Consider the following 17,342-nt stretch of genomic DNA (forward strand, 5'->3'; position numbering starts at 1 on the left):
CATCTACCTACTAGCCATGCCATACAATGCCTGTATGCGTAAATGCGTTGATTGGCGCGCAAATACACAAGCAGAAGTAAACAAGCTCAAAGATGCAGCACAAAAGCACACTTTTGCAGCGAGGAGGAAACCGGCTGCTTCATTCATGTGGTGAGTGACATGAATATCAAGTGTTTTATTGACAGTTGAAAGTAACAAGTGGAAATGACGTCTGTTTGAGTCATGACGCCGTGTGTCGCCGTACACAGTGGGTTATTCAAATGCCGGAGAAACACTGTCCACTCAATCATGAAAACGGGATATTCAGAATGTTTCAGAAATCGGAATTTGTACTTTAACCCGAATATTGACCGCATATAAACATAGTCACTATGGTGCTGGGGACAAAAGAGAAGAGGAAGACACGTCGTAAGTCACGTATGTCGTGATTTGAGGATTTCCTGTAGTGATGATGCGTCGCATGTAGGATCATTACTTCAAAATTAAAAAGTCACTTCAAAAGATTACATTTAATACATATTCATTATTCCTGAGGGGTCCAATTTTAGTAATTCCCTGTGTTATTTTATATTACTCTACATTTGTTGTACTGTTAAATAAAAATGTTTGAAATGAATGATGTATGTTAATAAAATGTAGATAACCCCCAATAAAGCCCCCAACCTGCAGAAGAAATATACAGTAAACCCTAAAATGAAGCCATTTAAAGTTTTATGATGATCAAAATTGGGATTTTTCTTGTGAATAACTTAGCACACCACTATGTATTACAATATGTCTTGAAGAATATCGAATGTGTGGTATTGTACCCACAACTGGTGTGTTTTTGCACGGGGCTACATTTATAGTCCTAGATGATGTTACCAGTTTTGATCATCTGTCACTGGAACTACTTCTTTCCTTTACACACGACTCATTGAGGATCCTGTCTCCATCAAGGCACCGCAGTTCTGCCCTCTCAGTCACCAGGCAATGCCAAGAATCAAAAGTATGGCATTCATGTGAACAGAGTGTGCGCCTGGTGATGACTGGCAGGAGCCAGGTGGGCAGCACTTTCTACAATTCACTGCACTATGAGAATCAAGAGAACTCTTTAGTTTGTTAAGTCTTAACCGTGTAAGTCTATTTTTCATGTGAGGCACTTTAGGATGAACTGAGCACTATTACTGAGTATTTTACTTGTGAGCATTATGCTGTTTTGGACCTCTTTTGTGGCTGTGTGTGTGTGTGTGTGTGTGTGTATATATATATATATATATATATATATATATATATATATATATATATATATATATATATATATATGTGTGTGTGTGTGTTGTTGAGGTCATGACACTATCAAAGTGTACTCAATATTAGGTCGTTTCAAAATGATAATCTTACATGAGCAATGTTGACAGACCTGTTAAAATGACCCAGACAACACGATACTTTTTGGGGGGGTCAGACTCCCATGATTGCTATTGTTTCGCTGGGGGGACACAGAAAGTCACAAGAAGCCGTAAAAAGGGTGAGACCATCTGGTTGGCTTGGAGTTGAAAGGCTGCCACACCAGCAGCAAGTGGAGACTCTCCTCTGAAGCTACAAACTGATTACTACATTAATGGGCGTTCACGGCCCGACCCACAGACACTTAGCACCATGTTGGAACACTCACATCCTATTGACAAGACTAATTAGCACTAATGTGTTGTGACGGGCACCTCCTGCTGTTCCCACAGCGCTGCGGGACTCATACATTCACACACGCACATGCAACGCTTTTAAAAACACAAGAGTGGGAAATGACTAAAGCGTTCCATCAAATGACATTTAGGGACTATGTGACTATATGATTTATCTATCTATCTATCTATCTATCTATCTATCTATCTATCTATCTATCTATCTATCTATCTATCTATCTATCTATCTATCTATCTATCTATCTATCTATCTATTCTATATATATATATATACTATTATATATATAATATATATATTATATATATATTTTGACTGCAATGCACAAAGAGCAGAACTGTTTGTACTTGATCATTTCTTCTTAAGTACATTCTTCGATTTAGTCATTTGTAAAATGTAATACTAGCACACTGTGGATTTATGAATATTTATTGATATTTCCCACAATCGCAATTATTTAACCCCCACAAGCCATAAACATGGGAATGCTTGTGTACCACATAATGTGAATAGTAAGTACAACAGTTGATGTATTGGAACGCATGCATACGCACGCATCAGGGGCGGAGCCATGTCAATCTGGGTGGGCCTGGCTGTGCACAGTTTAGCAAAATACCCAGAAGATGGAATGATCAATTAATAGGTATGTATATTCCTTCGTCGTGTCTGGCATGCATGTCATACCATTTTCAGTTTATTCCTATGCCTGTGTGAAATTAAATCATTTAAAAATGTAATTATACCCAGTGAAGAGCTATGCACATCCATTGTCCGAGTATGCATGCACATGAGGGGGAACTGAATTATGTTTACCTGTAATACCGTAGGAGTCTCCTTTCAGCATTAAATCACTCCAAAAAATCGATTTGGTATTGTGTGGTGTTGGTTTCAATCAGGCTTATGTGTTTATGTGTATCTAACATGCGCAGATACAGAGACTTTGTCTGAGTCTGACTGACTGAATAAAGATTCGATGCCCACATGCCATAAAAATGTAGTCAATTTGACTAACTGGACATGAGGGACCAACTTTTGCCAACTGTGATAGACTCCAATGCACTGATGGCCCTGCACTGGTTGTTATGTATAGAAAATAGAGGGAAGCAACCCTCCACATCACTAAAATAAAGTCAACTTAATTTAAAATAAACAAAAACAAAATGAAGAACAAAGTTTGGCAAAAAGGTTGCATCCAACATTGATGTGTACTATTACAGTTTCTTCAAACAAGGCCAAAGAGTGGGAAACATACCTGGGGGACACAAGCAGCTGTAAGGAGCCTCCCTCACTTCTCGCGTCTTTGGTAATCGCGCTGCAAGTTTCTGCACGTGTGAAAAACAGAAAAAATGAATGAATCCAAACCCCGAAAGCAAGACTTTTACAGTAATTGAAAATACCACTGGCTCATGCTTTGCTTTATATATATATATATATATATATATATATATATATATATATATATATACATATATATATATATATATATATATATATATATATATATATATATATATATATATATATATATATATATATATATATATATATATATATATATATATATATATATATATATATATATATGTACATACACATATAGATATGTTTATCCAATCAATCAATCAATCAAACTTTATTCGGACAGTGCTTTTAATACATCACCATGTAACTCAAAGTACATCACATTAAAGCTCCCTATATATATAATATATATATATATATATATATATATATATATATATATATATATATATATATATATATATATATATATATATATTATATATGTGGAGGTTAAAAAAAAAGTTCGCACAATCATATATTCTTTATCCTCTGCGAGGAGCTGAGCTGTCCAGGCGACTTGCAGATTGGTACACTGTGATTTCCAATCACTTTGGCCAATTTCTTCATATTTGGGGGGTGCACAAACTGTTTACTCTCTAAACAAAACCTGCTCATATCTATAAGTCCTTGTCGCTGTATCAAAGTCTAATAGTTGACCTCATTATATCTGCAAATGTCTGTCTTTGATTTGACCCTGAGCAGAATACAAAACCATGCAAGTACTCCAAAGCATAGCAGTCAGTCTCACTGGCAGTGGTTACTAGCAGAGGAATGCCAGCATGGACTGTTTAGAGGCTGGCGACAGGTGCTGGAGGGGATGCTATGGAGGTGCTGTCATTCAAAGCATTCCTAGACCTCTGGGCACTGTCTGTTAAAGTACATCAGTGCCTGTTATCTTAGTCTGGCAACGACGATGGTTTGGTCAATGTGTCATTGAGCGAAAAGAGACACAAAATCCTTTCAAAAAAGTCTTTCAAAGGCATCTATCTGACTAAAATTAAATTCCACTTGGCAACTAGATAAACAAGATTACTTCAGTAACGGCTGCTAATACGTTCAATTCACATTCATACAGATGAAAACTTACTGTGTTGGTTCAAATGTTGTTGAAGGTAATGGAATGTTAAAAGGGATTGCAGATGTTAAAAAAAAGAACCAAAAAACAGCTGAAGTATTCACCCAGAAGACAACACAAGATTTTTGAAGAAGGTTCTTGAAGATTACAAAACCAAATGCGGGATTGTTTATTAAAATACAACAAACAAACAAAAATGTATGCTTCCATTCTGAACACTTTAAATTATTTAAAATAATTTCCAGAAATGTGTTTGATACTAACAGGGAATTTACTCAATTGTGTGTAACTGATTGTTGATTAATTGCCTCTCATTTGAGACAAATTGGGGTGTGTCGGATTTCATTTTTTATGCCACAGCTATATTACCTATTTTTTACGCAATTTCTTTTTATGGGTTTTTACAGTACAGAATACAGAAAAGTCCAAATTCAGAGTTGTGCAACATTGTGCTGCAACATGTCAGTCAGCACTGTGCTTCGTGGATGTACATGCAGCGTAATTAAATTAAGGTGCAGAAGAAGCAGAGAAGGTCCTCAACAAAGCTTCCATTGTTGTTCATACTAAGGCTGAACAATTAACTGAATTCATATCGACATCGAAGTGTAGTAGAATAGAACTTTCAAATCGCAAAGGCTGCAAAGCGGGGAAAAAAAGATTAATTTCGGCTGTCGGTGGTCTTCATTTTTATGTATACTGTTTGTATTTTTATTTATTTGATATGTTCACTGCTTAAAAAGTGCTTCTCATTGTTTCATGAAAAATGAAAGGGCTAAAGCACAGATTTGTTTGCATTATGTTGTAATCTGACTTGTAACTTAATGACTTGGTTGGTAGAATTTGTGAAGTTGTCATAGTCAACGCTTGATAGACTGCAAGTTGAAGTGTTGATTAACAGCTCTAATTGAAGTAGGTAAATAAATTGTCGTTCATATTAATGCAGGGGTCATTTAAATTTATTTTGGTGTGAACATATGTGGTATATATCACAAATCTAATAGTTTAGTTAGTTAGTTCATTGTAATTTTGATTCATTTTTTGCCCATGTTTGTGAAACTCAGAAAAACGAATCGCATATTAAATTGCAATTGCAATGTTGAAGGGAGAAACAACACATTCTTTTTAAATTACAATAATTATGATAAGTCAAAAAGGGTGTGCTTATTTTATCTAAAAACAAACTTTATTCTTAAGTGTCTGTCAAAAATGCACTTCAGATTAAGTGGCAAAACCGGGTGCCATTTTTATGTTAAGCAGGATTGTCGGTATCTGCTGAAGATAACTATTAAAGTAACTTGGTGTCTAACTTTGTTACTTTTTAAAACAAGTAATCAGTAAAGTAACTAATTTCTAAGCAAGTAATCAGTAAAGTAACTAAGTTACCTTTTCAAGGTAACTGTGGCAGCATTGATCACTGGTGGGTCTGCAACGTATCCCCCTGTGACAAACGGGTTCACTAATCTCTAGACTCGGCTGCAATCAACCGAGCCACTATTGTCAGTTTCGACTGGTTGTCGGTTATGGGAACTTCAGCTACATCCACACAGACCTCCACAATGGCTCTGACGCTGTATCAGCAATTTTTACATGAATTCCAATTTCTTGACATAGGTTGGATTCATCATGATTGCAATCATAATGTCACATCAACTCTATTCCTTGTCCTTGCAGCGCTTTAAGCCTTTACAATAACTACAACTGTCAGCGGGCCTGCTTAGTCTCATGCTCCAAAGTCATTGTGTGGTGAAAGTAGTGACCCCTATTATGTAGTGTATTTGTGTATGTGTGTGCTTGTGTATTCGTGTTGGTTTTTATGTGTGTGCGCATGTAGTCTCTAACTGTCTCCTGATGAAGTGCAGAGGTATGTAGTTGGCGCACTTTTGCTTGAGTGTGCAATCGGCTTTCTGATTAGCATGTGTCATGTCTACTCCTAACCAGACACGCACACACACTAACTATTTGTGTTTGTGAGGTCTATGTAAAGCAGAGTTGTCATACATACGTACAGGCTTCTCGGTATAGTGGGTGACAGTTCCGCGGGGAGCTGTGTGGTTAAATCAGTGCAGTGGGATACTGTATTTTTCACTTTTCTTCACCTCAAATGTGGTGTGGCGCTCCCAGCCAGCATCTGCACTCACGATGTGCAACAGGCTTTTGCCAAGCTTGCAGAGAGCACTTCTTGGATTATTGTAAATGTTATAGGGGCCATGTTTAGGGCAGGATAGCGGCAGAGTCAGGAGAAGGTCAGTAGGTCAGGGTGTTTTTGGGTGGTGATAGTGAGGAAATAGTGTTATTGGGAGGAAGTGCAAATACCAGACATAAACTGGTATTTAAATATATATGAAATACTCTCCAGCTGCCTCCTTAGGGTTAGAAATCCTGCATTAGTGAAGTTGGAAACAATCTGTCCACACAAAAAGTACAGTATTTATAAGCCTGGAGAGACTTCAAATAGTCAGTTTTGGCCCCAAACCTCCAGATGCCTGCTGGAAAGATGAAGGGAAATTTCACCATTCAGCCCTTAAGCATGACAATGACGCAAAGACCGGTATACACTATATACAACTCAACAAAAGAATTTCTATACCAGAAGTTTATTTTGCTGAAGGTTTTGGAATGGCCCATACAAAGCCCAGACCTAAATACTACACAATCTTATACAAAAACCTTAAAGAGGAACTACACCCAAGTGGTTCTATTTTGATAGATTCCTTGTTATTATGTGAAATCATAAATGAATATCCATCCATCCACCCATCCATCCATAATAATTACATTAAAGCTAATTTGAGCAAATGTGTTAATTCAAAAGTGCTTATCAAACTGGTAGTACTTCACATTAATCTGTACCCAAGAAGTAACTCTCAGATTAATAAAGGTTGCTGCCCCTGCTTTAGACTCATAACTTTTTTTTTAGAGACCTTGAAAAAAAATAACAGCAGCTGTAACGAAAAAGTGCTGTAAATATAGCATAAGTATAAAGAGAGTAGACTACAAAGACTTCATTGTCATTGTGTGACGCAGATAAGAGTCAGTCTTCTAGTCTTTCTATTTGAAACCTAGTTTATCCTCCCGATCTCCACCTCCAATGTAAACTCTAAAACTATCTACATTGAGGAAATAGACACACTGGCATTCGTGCATGACATTGGCAAGTAAACTGCAAGATCTCCCCTTGCGGATGATGTTGGCAGATGCGGATGTGACGTGAGCAATTGGCAACCGCTTTGCACCAACGACTGTACATCCGTGTGTGACCCCCCCCTCAAATTTCTCTGCCTGTGCCTCGATCAAATCCACCAAAATCGCATTATGCCTCCTGCGCCACACAAAAGACCTCCTTTTAGGTAGTTTAAAACGTAGTCTACTTTTTGTCAAATTGCGAAATACATCGGGGGCCCCGGAAGACGCGTCATCTGGAACGCCCACAGTTAGGTATAGCACCTTTATCAAATTCCATCAATCAAAAAATATCAAACAAAAACAACTCACACACACGCACAGTGTGGTGATCGATGAAATAAAAACAATATGAGGCACATGTACACAAGGTACACAACACTGTTTTGTTTTTTCCTTAGTCGGCCACGTGTCAGGAGTGCGGCACCTGCGTGTGACGTGGTACAGGTTAAGTCCGTTCTCGACGCCATTTTGGCTGACTCGGACTGACTTGGACCACGTGGGTCGTTTAAATATGCAGATGGGAACTTGGTGGCGGTTAGGTGATGCCCAGCTCTGCCAAATTCACAAACTCGCTTAACTAGACTTGTGCGAAAATGAAAATGTGTCTGTTTTAACGCCTAGCGGAGTCTACTTCTGTTCCCAAATTATCAGATGCGTCAGGGGTGCAGCAGCTCCGTGCGCCGCAACACCCAGTGAGGTAAATTGGTGTCCCAAACACTTTAGACCGGACTTGCCTCAGCACCAAAATGAAGATGCGCCCGTTTTTATGCAGAGAGCACTGGCACCTGCCGCTACCAAAATAAGGCCTTTGTCAGTTTTCCTTTCAGTCCTTGTTGGGTCATTGTGATGTCTTGTGGTGTCATGTTGGTGTCTTACAGTGTCTTGTGGTTTCAAGTGCTGTTTTGCAACGTCTGGTGTTGTTCTGACCTGGCCTGTCGTTTCATGTATTATCTTTAGTAAAGTCAAGTCACGTCAAGCCTTGCTGCCCGTGTCGCCTCTTGATGCCCAGTACCGTGTTTGCATTTTTTAATTAAATCACTTAAACTGCCCTCCTGCCTCGCTTCCCTGCATTTGGGTCCACCACCCCATACACTACCAGTACAGCATTAACTGTGTGGTGTTGGTCATCTCAACTATAGATCAAACACTAAGCAGTAAACACGCACTTGTACACTTTTTCCTGGCAACGTGTGGAGTTGCTAACATTTGAAAAATCGGTCAAGAAGTCAAAAATCCATACATGTGTACCCCAGTTCAATTAACCACTGTGCATTGACTCAAGAATGCCCAAAAATAAAGTGATAAAAGTAGTAAAATAATCCATAAATGGTACAGTTATAACCAGAGTTGTATAAGTATATATATCTACAAAGGTTAAAACCAGAAGTATTTTTTCCATAGAAATGTTAGGTTGCATAAGGCTATGGAACAACAGCTGTGTGCTGCAAAGTCTGGCAAAACAGCTTGACCTGCATCAGGCAATGGAAATTGAACATTGATCCAAGTCCAGTCCTCTGACCCAAAGAGTCGCCTCTCCAAGATGGAATGTCTCTCACACAATACCTCCATTTAAGCTGCAATCACCATTTACATCTTATGCAGTCATTCATTGGCTGAACTGAGACAGTTATAACTTGGCTATATTTACTAGTAATTATGTTACCAATTGAAATAGGTCAAGCACATTTGCAATAAGAACCACAAAGGGCTCAAATGTTACTAGCATTGACTGTAAAACAGGTTTCATTATGGTGACACACCGTTCTACCTCAAAACAGATTCAGTCTATTGCCATTATTTTCAATGGAAAATTCTTTAAAAATCCAAATAAATGGAAGCTTGACCAGCGCCATGCAATAGACTGCGTTCAAACAGAGTTCCTCTGTACTGTGTACATAGTTTTGGACAGCTTTGAGCTGTGTTGAAAATACACCAATCGCAAATGATTTGAAAGTAACAGTGAAGTCTCTCTCTGTGAAAGGGTACATCTGGTTGTGACCCATTAATAATGACTATGTATACGCACCGAGATAAACAAAAAAGGTCTGCTGCCTTGCCCTGGGCATTTCTGTGCAGATGAAGGAGATCCTCATCACTCTAGGCCTCATCGTCACTCTCACTAACAGATCTCCATAGCATTTAAATTGTAAAATTGAACTTCAAAAAAATCTTCTCATAGCATATAACTCTTTAACTCGCAGATAGATGAAATTATGAAAAATTATGACTGCATGATTAAACAAAAAAAAAAACTAATTGCGCAAGAATCAACAGATTAAATATTGGCCCCCAAAAAATACACATCTACAAATTTTCTGTAGCACTATAGAAATGGATGGATGGATGTATTTTGGCAATACAATGGTAAAACGTACAACTATGCCTTCTTAAATTTACCAGTGACACAATACAAGGAAGTTAACAAAAACAGTTACACTTAGAGGCCATCTGATTCAACAGCAACAAACGAATTCTTTCAGTCCCCTGATTGGAGAGGGATACCAAATTGCATTCATCAACTCATTCAGTGCCAGACATTATCAGACCTTCTTTTACCGTAACGTTTGAAAATAAATGGAAAAAATATATAAATAACTTCCTGGGGTTCAATGGCTGGACTGTAAAAAAACGTTTTTGGCACTGAACAACAAAAACAATGAAATCCAGTTTTTGGTGTTTTTAAATATACTATAGGAAGGTAACAAGAAAATTGTGAATATGTGTGAAATTAAATTTAGTAATTGTAATTTTTTTTTTTTTTTTTGCACGAGTCTTTGTATTACTGCAATTGACTGGACAATTTGGGGTCCGCAACCTCTTTAGACTTAGTAGGCATTGGGTTCTTTGCTCACCTAGTAAGAGTAAATGCCTGTTTCGGAGAAAACAGAGGGCTGAGGTGGGGGATGATAAAGGTTTGGCCAAAGAAAACAGAGGGAGAGAAAACAGGCCTTTAGAAGACTTCAATCACTCTGCTAAAGCTTGTTAGTGTAGCTGTGGAAGTGGTCAATAAATGGGCAGCACAGGGCGCCTTTAGGAGCAACAGATGTGAAAAGCCGGGAAGAGCCCCTTTTATTAAACCAATGCAGTTTCATATTAATTTACCAATTTACTTGAGGGCACTCAAATTTACAAATCCATCAATTCATTAATTTGGACAATCCACCGGATTGGGTTTAAGGGTACTTGGTCTATTAAAATTCGTAAATATTATGTTGTAATCTTAGAAACCATTCCATAAACTAATACAAATAATTAAATAATCACTAATTACTAATGACTACCAGCCAATTGCCAACTTTATAAATAAAATTGGGTTCTGATGGATGCAGGGCATCTTTTGTTGAGAAGGTGCAGGAATTTCTGTTAAGTTCAACAACAAGATTAGGCAACACATAGTGAAAGTAATGGAAAAAAGCACCCACCTTGTCAAGGATTTGGTCCAGTCTGTCCAAAATAACGGGCTCCACCTGCTCCAGGGACAACATCCAGGCAGAGAGGTGCTGCTGCTCAAGACTTACTATCCTTGACTGCAACGCTGTCGTCCGCACAAAAATTCCAATGCATATTCCAACACTTAGCAGCGACAATGCAATACAAATCGTTATGGAATAAAAATGTCTCCAGTTGTCCCACTTCAGCTTTTCGGGAGGGTTCTTCTGTAGCTTTTGACTCGTTTTACCAGCGGCTGTCCACTTCTGTTCCGTTTCCATTTTAAACTTAAAAGAACGTTTTTATTCACTTGAAAATCAGTCAACTCATCAGGATGAGGGAGACCAGTTGAAAATCTTGATCTCTTGCAAATGCGGGCTTTGTCACAAGTTGTCAATTTGTTGCGTTTGACGAATTGCGAGTAATTGACAATGACGCCAAATGACCTCACGTGAGCAACTATATCAAACTTGGAAAGAAATACATTTTGTGGCTTCCCATCGGTCAGATATGCTCCTGATGGTGTTAGCGCAGAGAGATGGAAGGGTTGTCATCTCAGCTCCACTCGCGTCGCGTAAATTGGTTGCTCCTCTTCTAAAGTGAACGCGGTGTGTGCCGCAGGTCTGCCGCCAGTGCGTCTTACTGAAACTTGAACCAGTGTCTCTGTCCTCTCTCCCTCAGATGCCGCGGCCCATTTTGCTCCCACACTGCACGCTCCTCCTCCACGGCTGGCTTTAGGTTGAAAGCCGGGGCGGGATTCGTGGCAACGCTGTAGCCCCCTTTGATGTGCGCACTTGGCGAGGGGTATTTTTAGGGGACGCAAAACCAGCAACTGCTGTGGTGATGGTCTGCTGACTGTACTGCTGTCATCGAACCAAAGCAACACGCAAAATCATCCAGATCCCAAGTGTGATGATGGCTGACACTCAATTTGTTCTAATTTTAACAAATTTCAAACAAATTAAAACTGTTATTTGATAATATAGTGGTACCTGCACTGTAAAAAAAAAGAGGTCGTTCAACATAATAGTCTTCTTCACACATACTAGTCTATGTTTAATCAAATGAAGCAATAAACGTTATACGTTGTAAATTACTTATAAATACAAATTGTTACAACATAAGAGTATGACTTCTTGCCACTGAACACGTGTTGTGCAAACTGGTGTTACTTCTTCATATTAATGCCAGTGTATATGTTTTTTAAACACATCCGACTAAGTTGAAATGCATTTTAACAAACAACCTTCTGTTAGGAGAACACTGCATTTTGGCCTCTGACGACAAAGTAACTTATGTTGGATAATTGTTGTACTAATGCCCTTGAGTTAAGTAAAATGACAGAGGTTTGTCACTAGGGCACAAAATTCTACCTTTGCACACCCTATTTGCACTACTTACTATGTTAGGAGAACATACATGTTTATGGCGAAAAATAAACGAAACCGCTTAAGTTAAAACAAAGTATGATTTTTATTCCAGTTGACAATACCTCTGCATGTACAAACAGGATAAATGCAATTCCACAATAGATCACATTTTTATTTAAAACAAAACTTTTTTCAAATACAAATTGTTCGAGTAACATTGGAAAAATATACACAATATTATTAAAAAGAGCAAAAGTACAAAATTATAACAAAATATTAGATTAAAATACACAGAAATTAAGTACCTCAAATCCTAAAATAGTACATAACATAAGATTATAAATATTATAACATAATATTATGAAAATTAAATAGAAACAACAATGAAATCACAGTCACCATCAGATCATCTTATTGGCTTTTCTCAGAAATATACAGTGATCCTTCAACTTTCGCGCCCTCGGTGCATCGCAGATTTTTCAGAAGCATTCCTAACAAATTAAAGATGAAACAATACAGCCATGTCGGGAGCTATATTGCAGAAAGACGCATTGTTTCAAAGATATGAGTTGACTCGGAGGCGTTCTACACACCCGCAGGCACTCATAAAAGGCGGTGACTGATTCCCAGCGCGAGCTCGACCAACGAGGGCACAAGTGGATTTACTTTTTCCACTGGGTACTATATGTGAGCTGACTGGGTGCGCATCATCGCAGCCTCTTGCTTAGTCTTGTCCACTATTCAATTATGCCGTTGATTTCGTCAGTCAAGCCGTTTCTCGTCCATATTTGTAATGATGTGTTTGCTCTAATAAAGTTTTGTAAAAATCGGATAGTACAGTACAACAGCTGTGTTTATAAGTCGTGAGCGCACCGCAGCACGCTCCTGGCCGGCCAGCAGCACGGACGACTTAGACACCGCCAAATAAAGTGTGAAAGTGTTAGTTAGTTTGGTCTTAGGTTGTCTTAAAACAGCTTACCTTAACTACAATCCCGCGTTGCATTTTATCCAAAGGACTTTATTGATGTTATTGTGCAAAGATAAAGTTAATGCATGATTCCTATCCGGCGGCCATACTCCGTCTTCGTTTTTTAAATGAAGTAGGAGGAGAAGAAGAAGAAAAAGTAGGCAAAGAAAAAGGAGGGAAGAAGAAATAGAATAAGAAGCGGCCGTTTTACTTTCATGTTTCATGACGATGACAAGCGTTTTAAAGTGCAGGATTGGATAAATTACACTATGGCATTCTAGTTAAGGTAAGTCAATTTTATGATTAAAATTAAAACGTTAACGTAGTTTTTAGCGAACGTTCCATCGTGATCGTCAGCTGCCGTGGTTGAAGCTGCCTACAGCTTGGTATTTATGTTCTTCATTTTGCATTTTTATAGTTAAATTGATTGTTTAACAAATATTTAGAAGTGTGGGAACCATGTCGGGGTTCGCAACAGCATAACAGTGGCGCAAATCCCCCCAAAATAAAACTGTACAATAAATATCATACAAGATAATAATAATCATCATAATAATAATAAGTCCGACGCTACTTCGCGTTTTTTTACCTATCGCGTCGGGTTCTGTCCCCCCCATTAACCGCGATGAATGAGGGATCACTGTACTCACAAAGCCTTTAACACTTCTGGTACATCTTCACTTTAAACTGTACCTCTGAAATAACCTGTGTAAAGAGAACATAAGGAAAACAATCACTTATCAACATCATTTCAGCTTGGCTTTTCTCATAAATACGTTCGCAGATACTTACATTTTGTCTTCACACTTCACTAGCACTTCACTGTAACATAAAAACAACAACAATTAAGTACTTTGTCAACAATAGTCATGCCTATTGGCTTTTGTCAAAAATATATTCACAAATCCAATACAATGCAATTTTATTCATATAGCGCATTTCATAAGTTATACTGGATCTTCAAACTAAACAGCAGCTTTAAAATAACCTATATATAAAGTGAACATAAGAAAAACGATCAATGTCAACATCAGTTCAGCCCACTAAAATATATTCACAGTACCTACATTGTCTCCACACTTCACTGTCACTTCACTGTAACATAAAAAAAACAATTAGTCACTTAATCAACAATAGTTAGGCTTGTTGTCTTTTGTTAGGAATACATTCACAAATACTTACACTTTATACTGCATCTTCAAACTAAACTTTAAGCTTTAAAACAACCTGTACTATATATAAAGCAGCAAAAGGAAAACAATCAGTTTGTCAACATCAGTTCAGTACACAGGACTTTTCTCAGAAATATATTCACAGTACTTACATTGTGTATTCACACTTCACTGTCATTTCACAGTAACATTAAAAAAACAATTAATCACTTTGTCAACAATAGTTAGTCTTATCTGCTTTTGTTAAAAATATATTCACCAATACTTACACTTATACTGAATGTTGAGACTTAACTGTAACTTTAAAATAATCTGTATGTGAGCAGAAGACAAGAAAGAACAATGAATCACTTTGTCAACATCAGTTCAGCTTGCTGGCACAAGACTGAGAATCACCGCCATTTTGTCAGTACCAAAATGTTGGTGGATAATGGCTCTGAGTACTCCACGACACACAACACTAGTGTTGTGAAATGTTGACTTATATATTAATTAGAAGATATTTCATAAAATAAAAAAAATGTTTCGTCACAGCTGCAGCTGTAACAACGCAGTTTTCCCAACACGACTTAAAAGATTAACCCAGAAGGATTCCCATTGATTCTAATTAGGTAAAACATTATAGTTCTTTCACCCCCATCATTTTTCTTATTTGTCAGATTTTATAGATTGTTAGAAAGCCCACACTGCTTCTTTCTACTCCCGCATCAGCGCGAGCGACAACTGCCACATTGATTCACGTGACCGATGCATTGTGCTGTTGGCGACAGGTCTGCAACACATGCCACGCACCCATCCGGAATTGTTGCTGCTCTGATCGGTCCATTATGTCGATGACATACAGTTTCCCACACGGAGAGAAGGAGAGAGAGGGTGCAGCACGCAGCTCGTTGCTGCTGCAAAGCAAACTAGTTTGGCAATAAAATTAAATGCATAGTCTAGTCACCTCGGTCCCTTTATGGTTGTAGCAGGCACAATATCCATTGTTGTTGCTGTCTTTTTGAAGCGGCGCCCCCCGACTTGGAACGCAACTGTTTCAAAACAACTTGTTTCCGGGAGTATATTAAGCTGGGCGCAGCACTCAAGTATGACGCTGGCACATCAAGGTGAACTTCATGCACTTCTTCTGGCGTCTTTCCTACTTCCGGAAATATGCTGTAGCAAACCTGCTATGTATAGTGGTTTGCTGGTATGCTTTTATTTTGAAGGCCATGAACGAAGGGAAGTGTGGAAAATAAATAAGTAACTTGTTGAATGCGACTTCTCGCCGTCTGTTGGATCCAAATAATTATACAATACGACAAAACCAACCCCGGGGCTCGCAATGGAAGTAAGCACACGCAGTTGGGTAACTAGTAAAGTACTAGTGGCGCATTTTGAAGCATGTCCACAGCGGGTTCGAATAGTAAATTAGCTAGCTAATGATCCTTAAAAAGCCTCTGCCGTCAGCATCTCTCCCGCAGCGGCGTCAATCACAGACACTTTTTTTGGGGGGGGCCCGGGGGGCAGAATGGGGCGGGGGTGATAATTTTTATGAATAAGGGCGGGGGTTCACGGCCGAAAGGGTACCCAGGTCAAGGAGGGTCGCGGCCGGACCGGCAAAAAAGGGTCAAGTGCCCAGCTATTGCAAAATAGGAAGAAATCATTATTTTTACTCACCTGCTCCTGCTTCTGTCGCTGACCGTCGGGGAACACAGGGCAGACGTCACTCGAGGGCCGGTGGCGTCGCTTCTGGATAGCGATATATTCCCGGGTAGAGCCCGGCTAGTCCGTTGCCAAACCGGTAGCCAAAATGTACCACAGAGAAACATGGTTGCACTGGAGTGATTATTTATTTTGCCATTCTTTTTCCACTCGACTAATATTCATGTAATTGTTGTCATCTTCTAACAGAGTTCTGTACTTACTTTTCTCTTAAGCATCCCACGTCTACACCGCCATAGTACGTCACGAAGCTCTATGTTCAGTGTTCTTCCGCCAAGTCGCCACCTTTGTTCACTAGTGTTTCCTAAATTATAGGATGACAAAAGTTGAATTTACCCTTTGTTTGGGGAACTCACTTAAAAGTGTTTTTTACCTTTGAACATATGAATATGTTAACAATTGAAAACATTTATTGATGTGCTGAAACACATTACACACTTAAGTTACAATAACATAATTGATGAAATTTTTTTTACACTGTGGACGCTATGTTTGAGCATGTGCTCACAGCATGTAATATTCATTTACCCACCTTATAACATGGGTAAATAAATAAACTTGGTTTCATTAGTACCGAACAGTGTTGTTTTTGTCAACGATGACGATGACGAAAATATTTCGTTAACGCCACTTTTTTTCATGACGATAACCAGACGATGACGAGCTAAACGTGTCTCACACGCTTTCCTTTGACGGACCATGGACATTGAGACAGTGACAGCAAATGGGCTTGGTGGTCGGAAACGAAGGAAAGATATGGACATACTTTCTGTACAACCCAGCAGAAAGAACAACACAATGCATTGTAGAAAGTGGTAAGGTAATGGTGAATGTGGCCACAAACTAAGTGGAAAGAATGACAAATCTCAAACGATATCTGAGGGCTCACCACGCTGATATTTTGTCCCAACTCATCCTGTTAACATATACTGTATACATTTACTTGCACTCTGTTATTCAACAATTGGCTTGTGATCAATTTCATTGTGCTTAAAGTTTTCCACATAACTCGTGGCGTAAATGGGCTGACTTGAGGCATAAGTTATTTTGGTTGAGCTAACGTCAAGGCTAATGTCAATTCATTCACTTGTTGTGTGTAAAGTCAAATATTAAAAGTAGATTAAGGCAGTGGTCCCCAACCATTTTTCTACCACGGACCGGTTGGTCCGCGTTGGGGTTTGTGTGTGTGTGTGCGTGTGTGTGTGTGTGTGGGTGTGTGTGTGTGTGTGTACAATAAAAAACGGGAATCCCCAGGTTTTTTTATTTCACCAATATTGAATTACTTTTTAGACTTAGCAATGCGGTTAGCCGCCAAAGTACTTACATTTTTTTTTGATGAATCAGTTAAAAAATGTATGCCTGTAGGTACGGAATGTATGTACGAAACCTTGTATGCCTATTTTGAACTAAAATGG

General features: G+C 38.6%; 1 protein-coding gene across 1 annotated transcript; it reads right to left on the bottom strand.

Annotated features, from left to right (window-relative positions):
• Positions 1-1,460: 1,460 nt before the first annotated feature.
• Positions 1,461-11,386, bottom strand: LOC147139424 (uncharacterized). The gene is made up of 3 exons (XM_086045738.1): positions 10,708-11,386; positions 2,936-3,005; positions 1,461-1,471 (listed from the first exon to the last, which is right to left on the bottom strand). Exons 1-3 carry the CDS (start codon positions 10,993-10,995, stop codon positions 1,461-1,463), a joined length of 369 nt encoding a protein of 122 aa, XP_085901864.1. The 5' UTR covers positions 10,996-11,386.
• Between the last annotated feature and the right edge of the window lie 5,956 nt (positions 11,387-17,342).

This window comes from Filicampus tigris, chromosome 11, assembly GCF_054856515.1.
Source record: "Filicampus tigris isolate MCC_2025a chromosome 11, RoL_Ftig_1.0, whole genome shotgun sequence".
NCBI classification, from domain to species: Eukaryota; Metazoa; Chordata; class Actinopteri; order Syngnathiformes; family Syngnathidae; genus Filicampus; species Filicampus tigris.

Coding starts and splice junctions, on each gene's coding strand:
- LOC147139424 (XM_086045738.1), bottom strand. CDS start 10,995: ATGGAAACGGAACAGAAGTGGACAGCCGCTGGTAAAACGAGTCAAAAG. Junction 3,006..10,707: donor TGGACCAAATCCTTGACAAG/GTGGGTGCTTTT, acceptor TCACACGTGCAG/AAACTTGCAGCGCGATTACC.